Source organism: Mycetomoellerius zeteki, unplaced genomic scaffold, assembly GCF_001594055.1.
Source record: "Mycetomoellerius zeteki isolate Tzet28-1 unplaced genomic scaffold, Tzet1.0 scaffold179, whole genome shotgun sequence".
NCBI lineage: Eukaryota > Metazoa > Arthropoda > Insecta > Hymenoptera > Formicidae > Mycetomoellerius > Mycetomoellerius zeteki.
This window is the reverse complement of record NW_017256747.1, coordinates 124,334-141,621: the sequence shown is the minus strand read 5'-3', so window position 1 is coordinate 141,621 and position 17,288 is coordinate 124,334. Positions and strand designations below refer to the sequence as shown.

Below are 17,288 nucleotides of genomic sequence, written 5' to 3'. Positions count from 1 at the left end.
TGCAGCCAATTAAAAACGCTATGCCATATTTTATCATCTAATTTGCTGCAGCAGCCAATCTTTTTTTTCAGTGTATGTTCGGAAGTTTCTTTATAACATGCATGTTTAGAAAGTGAACTTTGTTCGAGGATTGCCCTAGCAAGTGTTTATGGTGAATGTGGATATTTGTTTAAAAATAGGCAGAACATGAACGATCGATCGATCGCGGTTCCGCACTATTCTCGTCCATCAGCCGAAGTACTTTTAATATAAAAGACAGGTAGTTACATGTAACGTTTTACAAAGTGATATCGCGTAAGTCCTTTGACGTTTGCATTTTTTTTCAAGTTTTCTTTTACATGGATAAAATAGAGTGGCACGAGTCATGTTATATAAAGGAATTTTTAGAGGAATGGACTGCAATCTATTCTAAAAGCCGCATCAAGTTTGTTGTATTAATATAAAAAAAAATTATTTGTATGACTGTTGATCATACACAATTGTTTAAATTTGAAATAAAAAATGCAGCGAAAAATGATATTTTTCAAATTTATTGATATTTTTTATTTTTTCTAACTTACTTTTTAAAATAGAAATTATTATAATGTAAATTAATTATTAAAAATATATTTTTTATTTGATTCTGAAAATTACACGATAAAAAACATTAAAAAATTTTTAATTATACTATATCTGTAAAATTATATTTTTCTCGTCTTATGAAAACATATTATCTATACTCTCTTTTTATGATAACCACGATTCGATTAATTAAAAGGTAATTAATTTCTAACGGAATCACACACTAAACGATTTAATGGCATTGGTTTATATTCTTTATTAATAACTATTTTAATTACTACTACATTTTACATTTGCTTAAGATTTTTGTAGATATTAATTGATATCCAATCGTAAATTAAAAGTTTAAGCGAAAGCACCGATCGGATGCGAGAAAAAGAAAAAGAGAAAATGATCCTAAATACCCTGACAACATTGCATGAAATATTCAAATTCATTATGGCGGAACATTTTTCTACGTGTCAGGTTAAAAATTCCATATGAAACGTTGCGGGAAGGATGAAACAGAGTCAGAGCAACGGAATATCACAGCATGACACAGGAAGCACCGTGCGGGCAGGTAGTCGCAACTTCCGGTATGGATAACGCCTAACAAAAGGGAGAGCCTTCCTTTGTTAACGATACAGATACCGCTTTTGCGGTACACTAGAAACCAGATTTTTTTGATTTGAGCTTTTTCTTACCAGGCGAAATATATTGATTTTTTCTTTCTCGTTAAATAAAATATTATACAGATTTTAAAGTTATATAACCGGAGAAGATGAGGTAACGGAACATCTATAATACTTATGTTTTTATCACAAGTTTTGTTTCTTCTTATTGCCAGCTGTCGAGCGTGTCATTATGTTATCAATCCTCGCGTTGCCAATTGGAGTAGAAATACCAATGTTGCCAATGGATATTTTTACAAGTTTTCATCTTGCAATTTTATTTAACGCGTAGCACGATTTTATAAATAGGACATACAAATATAGAGCTTAAAAGACAACAAGGTTAATTTAACTTAATTAAATCTATTTAGCTAGTCGCGAAGTCTCAAACATATATTATGTATTAAACATTGTACGTTTTACATATCATATTTTACATAACACACTTTATTACTGTATCGGAATTATTATTTCAGTAATTAAAATTACAACAAATAGAAATGAAATATACGATTTTCTTTTATTATCTTCTTATATTTTACGTAATAATATTAAATTAAAGAAAAAAATATTATTGTGTGATTATATATACATAATATAAGAATAAAAATAATTTAATTTTGTATTCACAACTCCGTTGGTTTAGGTCTTAGGTGTTTACCATTAATGAATCTGCGATGATCGTTTCCAATGGCATTTTAGCATAGCGATAGTTTTTTGCACAGATCCATTATTCAATCGCTACAATTTTCACAGTCTTCCTTTTATCTCCGCTAAATTTTCACGCGAAAATCCCTTACTCGGCAGAGATGACCCATTTCGATCAGCTCTAGACGATTCACCATTGTTCCCTGACTTTACTCTCTCACTCCTTGGTGAATTAATGCCGACAAATGGAAATGAATGGAAATAAATGCGAGAAAGGAGGGAAGGAGAAAGAAGAAGGGTAGAGCTTTATAGGTACACGTCTCACGTAAACGCGAGGGTGGTCGCATGAATCCTTGAGGAACTTCAAGTTTTTTGGGTGTTACCGCCATAAGTCTCTCTATGTCTCGTACCTGCCACTGTCTTTTTGTATTCGATGACGTAAAAGCATCGCCACTAGAAATTTTGTGGCACAACACCATTTTTCCTCCGTTTTTCGAAGCACTGAGAAAATTTCTGGATGAAAATGGACAAATCAAAAGATTCTGATCATATCAATCAGAATTCTATAAGTTGAGAAACTAAATGTCCAATTATAATGACCATCTGATTGATACAATCAGAGTTTTCTGATTCGTCCATTTTCAACCAGAAATTCTTCTTAAATCATATATTGATATATGTTGCAATACTGCAGATTGGAAACGGGTCAACTTAATGGACTCGTCGAATTTGTCGCTGTTTTTGCGTCAAACTTTCGGAGAAGGATCGAATCTCTCGTATCGTGTTTATCTCGAATTTTCTTGTAAAAGTAGAAATGCAGCGAAATGTAGTATCAGCATGCAAGCTGCACATCTATCTTGTTGCCAATTAAAACGGCAGTTAATTAAAAATGTGCGGCGATGCGAATCGCCGCGAAATAAATAAAATGATATCAAGGTCGAAAGAAAGCCTTTTTTTTTACAGATCTGTATCTAGATCTGTATCTGTATTTTCTGTTTTGTTAATTTGCATTGTAAAAGATTAAATGATTTTTGTTAAATAGCTTATAATTATAAGCATGATTAATAAGCGAAAAATAGAAGTAATTACGTATAATTTTTTATTCTAGTTTTATAAAAGTAAGTGCATCAATTTTAATTTACAGCTTTGACAGCTAGACAAAAGATGACGTCAGCACCGCTTGAAATTGCTCTAATGTGATGAGATAATTAGAAGATTAAATTACTCACTCGCGCTTACATTCATGAATTTTTATGAGTTTTCCTTGGTCGACCTACGCTTTAACATAATAAACCTTGTTCGGAAGCCATGACTGATTCGACCTACATTTTGGTAGCATCTCCGATTTTTGCATTTCTTTAAAATCACTCGTCAGGTCTTTGACTTTTAGGCGTGTGAAGTCATCGAAACGTCATTATATTCATCGAGAAATAAACATTGTTTAGTCTCAATGATTGATTGATAATTTTGAAGCAAATATTTTTAGATATTTGATATTAGTGTACTATTTTTTTTTAATCAATTTAAACAATAAAAAATATAAAAGAGAAAAGCCATGAATAATTAAAGAATTTTTAAAAATATTATAATATATATAATTTTGATATTATTATTACCTACTATTTATTATTACAGCAAATATTAAAATTTGCTGTAATTAATATTAAAATATTATAATTATAATTAAAACGTATTTAAATCAAATTATTTCCCTTTTTATTTATTATGGAAATATCACTTTTTCTATTGCTTTTGATTGCTCCAATGCGAGCAATTGGAAATGTATAAAAGTTTGATTACTATGTAACTATTGTTTGTAATTATAAAATCGAACGCTACTGAAACTTAATTTCGCTTTGCGCGTGTAATTTATTGAGAACTCATGAAGTGTGTCACATGATAAATGGTTCTGAATGTTCAACAAAGTTTGCGATGAATGATGCAGAGTCGTCTCCAAACAGGAGATCAGCAAATACGGTGGGAAAGGCGGCGGAAGTTTGTTACCAACTTACTTACAGACGTACAATGTTGTTTATCATCTACTATGACGGGGGATTGGCTTCCGCAATAACAACGAGAAGTTTTCAGGAAGTTTGAGTGTTCAGTCTCAGGACAGGCTAGGCGTCTACACGGACGCTTTTTCGCGTTTAATTGCGAACTGTAAACGCGCATTCTATTATACAAAAGTGAATATAAAAGCAATTATTTGCAATAAAACGGTTGTTTTTTTAAACAAATAATAATAAACTAATATATGTAGATGTTGTTATTAGAGAAAATTGTTACTTAATTTTAAATATCTTTGATAAAATGAATTAACAAAATTCTTTTTTTCTTTTAAGAAACTGATATATATTTTGTTTGTTAATACGTCTTCCGCGGCACTTTTAAGATAAACAAGACTTGTTTTATCTAATCGAATTCATTTAATAGCAGACTCTTATTTTACGATGTGAAGCATCGAATCATTTCTTGCATCCTCCTTTGTTCGATCACTGTGTGATACGCTACGTGCTATGTGATTGAATTCGTACGACCGAGATTTTATGTATGACAATGAGCTGGACTAGATCGTCGACCTTTTATTGCTACTATCTTTTTGATTCACGACCCCTGTAATCTTTAAAACATCGAGACGCGTCTTGTATGATGAATGATAGACTTTAAAATAATATTATAATAGAATATTATTATACCGAGCATTTAAATTATTATATATAGACAGGTTTAAAGAAGATATGATTAATGAAAAAAAATTTATAATGAGAAATTATTATTTAAATTATTTTAATATAATATGTAAAAATTCTTTTGTAAAGACTATTAAGTAACTAGTATTTCTAAATTATATTGCGCTGCCCTGTGAAATTTATTTTAATTTTTGTCTGTTACTGAATTAGAAAGGAATGATGCCTTATAAGTTTAACAGAGAAATAGTGAGCGAGCGTGTGCCATAAATCTAATTATACGAATGTAAAAGGCAACACGCAGGCGGTTCATTAACCAAATATAGACGGAATATACGAGTGAAAACATTCTCCGTTGCCATTGAATTTTATAATACATTTCTCTTAATTACGACGCGAGCATACGACTTCGTCGATACTTCACTTTCCTCCAATTATGTCGACTGGCGTTTCTCGTATTACGAAACTGTGGCGTATAGTTCTTATGCAACTAGAGGCATGTTGATTTAATAAGAAGGAAGATATTTTTCTCCCGCACACATAACATTTTAATTAAAAATAGCAGAATTTGTTTCAATTTAATGCTCATGCGTACTTATATACAGCTAAAAAACTGTTAACTGTTATTACATATATGAAATATTGCTGCTTTTAGGAGATTAGGTCGGAAGGTCAGAGTGCAAACCGCGGCGTTACGATATCAGCACTTTTAGTGAATAATTAGAAATGGTATTTTTCCATCTATAATATTTAGTCGGTAAAAATAGCTTCTTTCTCCACAAAATTCCGTGAGTGCAATGGAAATGAAATTTCTGGAGGCAGTTTCTTACAACTTCATGTAAAAATACGACAGAGGCTTCTTGTGCCGAGGGAAATATTTTTGAATTCTGTGTTGTTCGTTTCGCACGTCGCCGCTCGTAAATCTGCTGAACGGCGCTCGTGGAGGATATAAATTGCGATCGTAATTTTCGAAAGGCAGGGAAAAGCTCTCGGCCCTTACCCACTCAGTAAGCTCAGATCCAGGCTACGGTAAATCACGCTCACGACGCGTGCGCGGCCGAGTTTTCCCCGGAAGTATACTGTGTGTCGGAGCATTTGGAGTGTGATTATATGTAAAAGAAATCGTTTCGCGCCGCACTATATCAAAACGATCTGGCCGCTGTTAGATACATCACAAGAAGGAATATCGGAGAAGGAATATCGTTCCTTTTGCGTGCACGTGCGAGAATAGAAGCCAAGAGCAAATCAATTTCTTCCAGATTCAGCGAGTAATCGCATGACACGTATTTCTTTATCGTTATAAATTCTTTCCTTAGTAACGCAGTTATCAGACGTGGATTTCCGCAATTTTGTATTTGCCTTTTTTCCTCAAATATGCGACGTTTGTTTTAATGGCAATATTTTTTTAAATATCGCGAAAAAGTGAATTACTTCGTGAAATTAAAAGAATTATTTGTATAATTCATAGGAGATTCTAGATTCTATAGATATATCTATAATTTATTTAAATCTTGATGAATTTATATGTTCTTGTATAAAATATTAAATAATTATCTATAGGGACTATCTATAGATTTTTTCGTCCATTTCTCGCGATAATATTATGTATGTAGCATATAATATTTAGATTATATGTAGATTCAGAATACAGAAAGTTATTATACGTATTGATCACCATGGAAGCGACTGATGGCTCGAATTTTATTGCTTTGTCTGCGCCGGCAATCTGCGACAATTCCCACATGCCATGGTTTCACAGATGTGGTCGTGCGAGTTGAATTCACGCGGGCGCTGTACAATAGCAGAGTGCATTTCGAGAAACTGTTCCGGTCATAAACGTTATTGCTTTCGAGAATGGAGTTTCCTACGACATGTTTTTTATCATAAGAACATCGAGAAAATCGTTTAAATTTGTCCACGTATGTATGATTGAAGACGTTTTGACAATACTGAGAAATTTTTCTCTAGTTTTATATGGGTGCGTGTGTAAGTAACTAATTTTTAACAATTTGCATTTGTAAGTTATTGACTCGCGTAGCTTTCCGGTGAATTTAGCCATTTATGATGGCAAATTTAACTGAATGAATTCATCGCAGTTTCAATTTAAGCAAACTAACAACATCGTAAGTTTCTCAAGCATCTGCTTTAATTCGCCATTCTCGAATACTTGCTATGTATAATTCTCTTTACTTTTAATAAACGTTTCTGTCATAACATTTTTCTTCTCAACTGCTACGAATTGAAAGTCCATTTTGTAAAAGTTAAAAATATATTATCATGAAGTTTAATCAGTATAAGTTTAATTAGAATTTTGCACGTTATTTTCTTATTATTAATAGGGCTCAAGCAAATTATTTCAAAAAGATTTTAAAAAGCATCATTTTGGTCGCTTATTTAAAAATTATTTAAAATTACACAAATCATAAATACATAACCGACATAAAAAATTAATTTATTATGCAATTATAAATGTATTCCCAAATATAAATACTTTAATTATTAGTTTTATGATAATTCCACTTTTTCTTTAGTTTATTTACACGAAAAAGTTTAATACATTTATGTATATATAAAAGTTGTATGAAAAGATAAGAACATAAGTTGAAATTAGGTTATCCGAAAATATGTAGGGAATTATGGAAGCTATAACATTTTATCATTAATCTTCTTAAAAATATCATAGGATTTAGAAATATAAAAGTTTACGCATGTCAATAAGCTTAATATAATTTTAGTATAATTTTAGCATAATTTTTAGTTTCTTAAATCGATGTAGTGGAAAATGATTCTATACATTAAATGATTAAATAACACATTTATCGGTTAGATTTAAAAGTCATGAAGCGTAAGTCGTTCATAATTACATCGCGACCGTCAGTCTAGCACTTTGCTGCGAAGCTCAAGAACTTGCCAAGAAATTCTTGAAATATTCCAACTAAACTTTGATCGACGAAGGCAAAACGAGAGAAAGCAAGCGATGAAAAATCTAGCTTTTCGTAAATTTTACGCGTAAAGTTTTCAGACTTACTATACATGTTTGTTTTTATTCGTTACGATTTTCACGGATTGTTGTTGTTTCTGTAAGTTTGCGGATAAAACATTATAGTATTTTTTGTCGATTGTTTTATCCGTTGTTTTATTATCGTAACTTCATAGCAATTTTTTTTGCAACTGTATAAGCAGGAAAAAGCCGATCAATAAGATCGACGAACCTAATCCGATTAAACAAGTTAGAATGATAAAGTCTGACGAACTTCACGTTGATGTAAGAACGGATTCGAGGTTGCTTAGACTTCTTAAAGATTGCCACACGGCGACGGCAAGCACTCATGTCGACGTTTGGTTAGAGATATAGAGGCTTAAAATAGAGAAGATCCGAGACGTACTGACCAACGAGGAGCTTTTGACGAGCAACCAAAGAGATGAAACCAAAAAGATATTGCGAACATTCACCCTTCGAACGAAATGTGAAGAAATTATATTCGCGATGTTAAATCAGTCTTTGTACACATTATTCCATAATCGTTGAATAAATTCTGAAGTGCATTTATATTACATATACCTATCACAAAATAAGAACATCTATTTGTTATATTAAGTTGCTATTTTTTAAATTATCAAAAATATGTATCAAATGTAATCTATTAAAAATATTTTAATATTGAATATTTTAGAATAATTTTAATTTTATTTTTTGGAACATAAAATAAGAATGTCTATTTATGGTATTAAGTTACCATTTTTTAAATTATCGAAAATATATTAAATGTGCATTCAGGAATTTTTTAATTCTACATTATATGTAAACATAAATATTTTTTTAATTCTCACGCAAAAATAAAACTAAAAATATTCTTATTATATTAAATATGATATTTATTTTAGAATATTTATATAAGAATATTTTTAGTTTTATTTTTTATGAAAATTGAAAAAATACTTATGTTTACAAAAAATAAAATTTAGAAGTTCCCGAATGCATATTTGATAAATTTTTGATAATTTTAAAAATAGCAACTTAATATTTTAAATATATATTCTTATGATATAATATACATTAGAGAAATAATTAAATACATACATAATAATTGAGATATTCAGTACTAAGTATTTAATCATCAATATTGACATTAATATTGTACATGTTGATATTATACAGTTAGGTTCAAAAGTCCTAGAACGGCTAATTATCTCAGAAAGAATTGGTTTATTAGAAAAATGTTTAAGATAAAGTTGTACGGTTTAAAAAGATCTATTTACTGATCTTATTAGTTTGATCTTGAATGGCATCGCCAATGTGAGATCAAGATCACATCGATTTTTTTTTAATGCCCTATTTTTTATTCCAGAATTTGATAGCTGGTGTCAAGAGCTTTTCAAAAACACGTAATAAAGTTCATTTTCATTAAGTATTTTTCGAGTTATAAGGTTTAAAAATTATTATAGTATCTACCACCATTATTAGTATTATCCAAGATGTCCGACCGACGACTAAAATTTCTTGAATGTTATTCAGGGTCATACCTTAGATAACATTTGTTAAGATCAAGGTGACTGGAGGTTGTTTCTCTTATTTTCATTTTAGCATTAAAAATTTATTTTTACGTAAAAATGAAAATAAGAGAAACAATCTTCAATGACATTGAGGTAAATATGGCTCTAACGAGAAGTAAAAACGATTTAACCCTTTTTGTAAGAATATGTTTTATTTGTGAGAATGTATTATAATTAAAGACAAAATCAAGCCTATATTATAGACAACGCTCGTGCATGATAATATATTTTATTGAATGATAGGTATATTTTATCCGTGATTAGATTAGATAACATCTTTAGTCGCGGATGACATCAAAACAAAGTATGTGTGTTTGTAGATCATATTTTTCTTTTAATTAACTCATCAAAGTATTTTTAGTCAGTGTGAGTCTATCAGAACTGTAATGACGCCGCACCTCTCACAAACAAAAGGTGTAATTAGCTCGTTACACTCCTAGTAATTAAATTCAATTTCCGGGAGAATATATAACGCAATTAAAAAATAAAGTCGTCTATTTTAGTTACAAATTCCAATAACTTGCTTAATATTTTTCGAATCGTAGGAGACATTCAAGTGCTATCAAATTTTACAAATTTACGAAGGAAATAATTATACCACGTATTTATTTTGTTTGCTTTCCTTTGTAGAATCTACAAGTTTAAATAAAATTTGATAAAATTGATTTTTTTCAATTTCATGTGAATAATTGTCATAACTTACTTTCCATTTGTATTTGTTACTCTTGAATATGGAAAGTAGTCTTTTATTTCGAAGATATAATTGCACTTCCGCCACTCCGTAAATCGTCGTAAGCGTGCGCGATTAGTGCAATTAGCTCTCACGTCGATCCGCTCTGAATTACCGGGGCCAACGAACGCGGACAGGCGCACGTTAATTAGTTCCACGAAATATATTCCATGCTCCGTGGCTTCAACAACATATTGTTTCAACAACGAAATCTATCGACGAAAACGAAAGCTTAAGCTCGCGACAAGTATTTGCACGAAACTCCGATGTTATTTACGGAGACAGATAATCGCGTGGCCTGTAATTGACGTTCCTCAGCTGAAGTCCGTAAATCCCTCAGTATATCCCCGATTAAACAGTATTCGCAGTGTTCTAATGAGCCACGCTAATGATCATTATGCGATCAACAACGAGGTAATTAATAATATTTTTATAAATTGTGTGTATATGTGTTTTGCAATTATTAATAGACATTATTATGGCGTTTTTTTATTATTAATTATAGAAATAAAATTCGACCGAGTTAACGTACAACATAAATATAGTAGAGAGCGCCAAGGATCGGTCAAAGTTAGATGTTTCGAATAATACAATATTCTTGGTGAATTTAATTTATCTCAGATGTGACTGTGCGCCGAAACGTTCGTTCTGTCAGTTCGCCGAAGTCAGTGATAATACACTGATTCACTTTTAGAGAGTACATATTTATCATTCTTATTCCTTAATGAAATTTCTTTATAAACACATTTTATAAGTTACTGTGTCATTTTATATCTTATTTGTAAGTATTAATTGTAAATTTTTCATGAGCCGTACATACCTCTCCCTCTCTCCCCCTATGAGTAGCCATATATCCCACCCCTATGGGATATACGGCAAAAATGCAAGGATTTCAAAAAGTTCTTTTTTTAATATGAAAAATAAGTATATTTCGGATTTCTAATATTTTTTTCATAGTAGTACACAGTTTTTACTGATATAGTTCGTTTATTTTAAACATTGTAAATAATACTTAATAAATTAAGTTTTTGTTAGGTGCGGCGTATATACCGGAGTTATAATCTAAAAACTTAGAAGAGAGGAAAATATTTTTTCAATGGTTTGTCCGATCCGATATTCCACGTTAATACGTCGTAAATCATAGTGTGCAATTTTTCGCGATTATGATTTTCCCGGATTATTCACACACGGCTATTCGCGCGTTACTATTCATTACTATTATGACGGTTTTTAAACTATCTGATTAATATTTAATTTACCATGAACGCTCAGATCGTTAATTAGCTCCGCGAAATGAAGCATCGCCGATCCGTTCTTTAAGGATTCGCTAGCCGCGCGCCGTATCGTCGCGCTGCGGAAACTATAGTTTACGATCAACAGGTGGTTATAACGAATATCATATTCGCGACGTAATATCGGGGCCCCCTAATCGCTAGCTCCTTTACGCTTCATGGCCATCAGAGTTATGAAAACAGGATAACTCGCGCGATAAATTCGCGGATTCACGGACGAATCTTTGAAACTCGTGCTTCCTCCTCACCGTTAGCATTTTAATCGCGGAAAAAAAAATTAGAAGCGCGAGTGCGCTTGCGATTAAATAAATATATCGAATTTCTTCTACATTGAGCAAAATGTTAGACATTGTACAAATGAGGGTTGCATCTTCATGACTTAATTACGCTTTTTGCGCTTTTAATTGCGTTCAAACTGGTTTGAATTCTGCTTTGTGTAACTCGTAGCACTTTTGATACATTAATTGAAATACGAGGGTCGTCTGAAAAGTTTTGAGCCTAACATAGAAACAAGTAATTTTTTGGTTAAATTCAATTTTATTTTTCCACATAGTCTCCTTTTAAGTCGATACATTTTTTCCAGCGATGCTCCCACCCCTTTAATCCATTCAAATAATACTGAGCGTCTTGCTTTGCAAAATAGGCGTCTACGGATGCGATGACCTCGTTCGATGAAAATTTCTGTCCTCCGAGCCAAACTTTGAGCCTAGGAAACAGAAAAAAGTCGCTGGGGGGCCAGATCTGGTAAATACGGTGAATGATCAATTAATTCGAACCACAATTCATGAATTTTTATCATGGCGGCTGCTGATATTCGATTTTTTTCATTTTTACAAAAACATTGACATTGACTGGCACAAATGACTGTCAAACAACAACTAAGCGCCGGAAGTAGCTACGATTTTTGCAGGTACCTTTCAAAGTATGTACGATTATAGTACCAAAATTGTTTTGACGAGCCAAATTGTTTTGTAATGCCATCTTCATGTTGAGGCTCAAAACTTTTCAGACGACCTATGTATATTGACAAAGAATTGACGTACGCGATTAATTGAATAAAAAGATAAATAAAAGCAACATTATTTATCCGAGCGCTGTATGTAACGATCACATTCTCATAGCAATAAAGTACAAATAATATCTCAATAATATTTTTGCAATAGCGAGATCTTTCGTCAATCTTTTTAATTAATTGACTCATCTTGTCGACTGTACTCTCTCTTGGTGATCGATTAGGAGTTCATCGTGCGAACTACCTGTTTGGGCTCGGGAATGCGATCCTCATTTGTATCGGCGGTATTCAGTCGAAATTAAAATACCGCTCTGTCTTTCCACGCGCGCGCGCGTACAAATATTTTTAATTACACATCTATACTGTCCTACTTAAAACCACGCCTACATCTGCTCACACGCACCTACATGCTCGATATAAATTATGCATCGATCAATCGCGCTTTTTAATGCTTTTAAAATAACCAATTAAATCTGCATCAAGGATTTCTAATTGTATTCCTAATTGTACACTGAGAAAAATTGCTGATTGAAAATAAGTAAACAAGAACATTCTGATTATATTAATCAGAATTTTGTTTATCTGAATTAAAATTATAATAGATTCAATGAGAAAATTCTGATTTGTCCATTTTCAATCAGAATTCTAATTAACGCAACCGAACTCTTTTTCTAGTGTAGTTTCTTATTTTCTTAACTTAAAGATTGAACTACAAATTTTATAAATCGTTTAAGATTTTTGTGTAAATCTGATATTTATGAGCGCAATTAAAATATTTACATGACTAAAATTAATAAAATTTAACAAATCTTATATGTTATAAAAGAAATATAAACTCTTTTAACTTATATGTGCATGAAAAATATAGCTATTTTAAATAAATTTAATCAAAGAAGCTTTCTATCTATAGAACAAAACACTACATTTAGAAGATTATACATTCAAGTATCTATTACAAATCTATTTATCTTACATGATTAAAATATTCTTCCAAATCCTAGAATGACATCAGTCAATAGCCCCGAGATATTAGTATTGCTCGCGAATAAAAACTAGATTATATAACGCGGACGTTCGCGTTTAGGAATGAACAAGTTAAAGTCATCGCGCATGTCTGTCGCAAATAACTTAAATTCATACCTATAAATTGTTGTTACCTAACACAATCCGGCATTAGACACGTGACTATAATTTACGGGACATTATCTGTATGTCGTGCGAGACATGAGTTTTTGAAAAAATAGAGGGCCATTAGCCGCTTTTGGATACACTTCGACACGAAGGCAACTTTCGTCAGCCCACAAGTCCGCGATGTTGCGCAACATCATTATACTAGACGGATTGCGAATTACGTGCGAATGTATAGTGATTTATACGTCGTCGTCACGGTGGCTGAAGTTATTTTCCGGGAGCGTACGATATATAGGAAAGGTTTCATTTCTCGCATCACCGTACTCGGCTGATACGGCAAACGAAAATGTTCGGCTGGTGTATTGCGGACTAGGCAGGCACATATTTTTCAAGTTGATTAATACCATCACAGAGAAAAAGAGAGGCGGGGAGGGAGAGATCACGTCTGGTGAACAAATAGTCCCTTCGTGGCGAGGTTTCCGAGAACGAAACAGGAACAAAACAAATAGCCTGCGATGCCGTTGAAATTGATGATAGATTGATCGTAGATACCCGATTGCCTCGGTTGTCATCCCATCAATTTCTTTAGATTTCCCCAGAACTTGGATCATGGGTCACATTTCGTTATTTTGGAGAACGTCTGCCATATATTGATCTGCGTCGTATCGACGACGATCGAACCGTTGGATTTTCTTTCCAGGTGAACTAGAGCGAAGAGGAGAAGCGCAATAGCGAACAGATTACCCGCGACCTACACCCTCGCACCTATACGCATGTGATATCGTATGCGTGATGTGTGTGCGCATTAACAGTTAATTAGTGCTTAATTATTCGGTTCCCGTTATTATTCGCGGCTTAAGTCACTGAGAGGGGAAAAAAAAAAGATATGACGCGGTCCCGTTCGCCTCATCCTGACTCTACTTAAACTTGAGAAGAACTTTGCAACGACGCCGAGTACACACGTTTATCTATCAAGGATGCACGGCGTCTCGACGGAAGGTACCTCACCTGGCGGTCGCCGACTGTCTCGCAGTTTTCACTCCTGCCTTCGCGGAGCCGACCAGGACGACCTTGAATCAGGTATCTAAAATACGGAGTTGCATGCTGCACGTTCGCCGTAAGCGAATCGCGAGTAATCGCCGATACAATAATTGCGATATCGTTATGTTATTGAAGGGGATATTTCAGATAGATGTAATGACAGATGTTTATCGAAGTTTTAAGTAACGATAATATAGCAGTTATGTTCAAATTGCGTCGATTTTTGTACATGAAATTAAAATATCGCGGAAAGTAAACGTGTTCGAAAACATTTACTTCTACAATACTTTTTATGGTGCCGAACGATCCGGGGGTGCGTAGGATAATGACGTACACGATTAATAAATACGTAGTAGGTGAGTCCTACGCAATATTGCGTGCCTACGCTCGTTAAAGTCGCACTTATCTTTTCCAATAACCGACGCCTCGCGCGATACAAAAGAAAACTCGAATAATTCCCAGGTAATTTTAAAATTATTTAATTAAACCGTCGGTCTTGTATTTCTTTTTCAGTCAATTCTATACATTGTCAAATTATTGAATCTTTTTTATTCGATTATTTTTCATATTTAAATCACGAGGAAAACTTTTTTTTAAAGAAAAAAAGTTACGTATTATAATTATTTGCTCAAAATTTTTGAAAGTTTTATCTGTTATTTAACCGAAAATCCTGGCATATAAACAAAAACATAATTAAAAGTTAATTTTAATTTCTAATTATTTTATGCACTACTTTTTTATTTTCTAAAAATACCTATTTATTTTAAATGTATATTCAGATGTAACACACACACACACATATTTTGATTTGAATTAAATATACCCTCCTTTTTCTGCACAAATAAACGAATACTTTAAAACGTTATTAAATTTACGAAAATTTAGACTTTGGAACGCTGAAACTCCAGACTGTTTTCGAGACAACGATTACCAGACATATGACTGTCTATCGCGTCTGTTCTCGCATCGTAAAAGGAACGGAAATACGCATACCGCGATTGATACTAAACAGATGACACGTATTGACTCGCATACCCGCGCTCATGAGTTCATCCATGTGACACGTTATTCACGAGAGTGGCATGCTCGTGTTGATACTCACGATCACGATCGCACACCACACGTCGGCGACGAGTAAGTGTAAGCGAGGGAGAGACCACGTTAATATTTACTTTCATACGCAGCCTCCGTTCGCGGCAGTCCATTCCCGACTGTATCGTGTTCACTGTCTCGAATCGGCTGAGAGGACTCTCGGTGACTGTGAGTCGATCCAATGTCTCGGATCCTCAATGCGATACTTCGATCGCCGTCGAAAAAATTTGCCGCGAATGTGAGACGAATAAATTATTTGTGAATACGTGAACAGTGAATAAAGTAACGTTAATTTCTTACGTCATTCCGTTGCAAGTGCAGAAATGTTTTCGATCTTTCAAGATGATTGATCAGAGAACGTTATACATTTGAAGTATCCATCGATATAAGTGATTCTTTCCGAGTTATTTAAATTAATTGTTATCAATCTTTTTTAAACAATAATTGTCGAAAAGATAATTATAGTTTTATAAGCGTCGTTGTGTCGTATCTTTCTTATGGATCTATTCACGCTTTACATCGACCATTACGCATCAAGAGAATAAAAGAAAATATTAAGTGATTTTGAATATATATTATCTCGCCAGATATCAGATTTATGCTTTTTACATAATAATTTTTTATATACATATGTTAAGAATTATATTAAAAATTATGTATTGTAAAAGACAGTTTTTCACTTTTAGAGGCAATTAATATTTCAAAATTTATAAAAAAATATATTATTTCTTTTTTCATTTTGCAATAACCATATTGCAATGAAATATGATCAAAGCTGGAAGTTGATAACAGTATACTCGATACGGTATACATATAATGATATCTCTCAACCAGAACGACCATTACGCATGCATTGGCAACTTGCTGAGGATATGAGCGACTGACTGTCAATCAAGAGATTATATATGCTATTAAGGCTCAGTTTCAATTTGTTTCTCATCTCTTTCTAATTCTAGAATTGGAAAGAGACAATGAATAAGTTGAATCTCAGTTAAAAGTGAATTGTGAAATTGGGCCTAAGTATAGGTTACAAGTGATTCATATTTTAGTAACACGGACTATGACAGTATTCTGCCAGTTAAGTGTTCATGACGTATGTTCTCACAACTTCTACAAGATGTGTCAAGATGTTTTACTTGCCCGAGTCATTATACATAATATATTCATACATTTAGCAGACGTCACATCATATAATATACGTTGACCGAGGAATTGCAAAATAACTGAACACTTTTGCTCATTGGTACTATCGATCAGGTGAAGAGGAAGACTTTCTATGAAAATCATTTTACTATAAGGAGCATAGTCAACGTTACCGCGGTCGTTAATGTCAAGAAAGATATTTTCTGCCAACGAGAATTGATAGAAAATCGAAAGACCGCAAGGTGAAAGTTATTCGAACGTCATCATGTAATTTACATCCTCTCAACATTCTTTTAAACTTAGAAAAGAAATTATCGATATTTTTCCTTGGCATAATCGATGCTTCACGAAACAACACCCAAGATACGGTAGGATGAGTCATCGCAAGAAATATTCAAATAGCGAGAAGAATGATGCTAGAATAAATTCTTCAGTCGCGCAATGATTCTTACAATTAGATAAATGGCTTAATAATAACTCAAGGACGACTCAACGTATCGAATAATCTACATCGTGGACATGAGGATCCGCTACGTATCACAGGATATCGGGAACTGCCATAGACGTACGATACTTTTATTTTTAATTATAATTATAAGGAACAATATTTTTTAATTCTTAATTTATTTTTGCCTGGTATACGGATATTTTGTAAATTATATTCTATTATATCCTTATAAAATAGAATATAATTTACGAAGTACACAGTGTATAATAAACTTGGGAAAAGTAAATTACGATTTTACA

The 17,288-nt window shown here is 32.8% G+C and overlaps 1 protein-coding gene across 4 annotated transcripts in view; it reads left to right on the top strand.

Annotated features, from left to right (window-relative positions):
* raskol (Ras GTPase-activating protein raskol) overlaps positions 1 to 17,288 on the top strand; it is a 350,704-nt gene that overhangs the window by 224,749 nt on the left and 108,667 nt on the right. The window contains exon 2 of one of the 4 annotated variants that reach the window (XM_018446326.1): positions 13,966 to 14,345. The exons of 2 other annotated variants lie outside the window; for them this stretch is intronic. In XM_018446326.1, the coding sequence (XP_018301828.1) occupies positions 14,243 to 14,345 (103 nt within the window). In that variant the 5' untranslated portion in view covers positions 13,966 to 14,242. Of the gene's footprint in view, positions 1 to 13,965; positions 14,346 to 16,957; positions 17,107 to 17,288 lie in introns of those variants that run through there. One more of the 4 variants, XM_018446325.1, reaches the window with a different exon arrangement.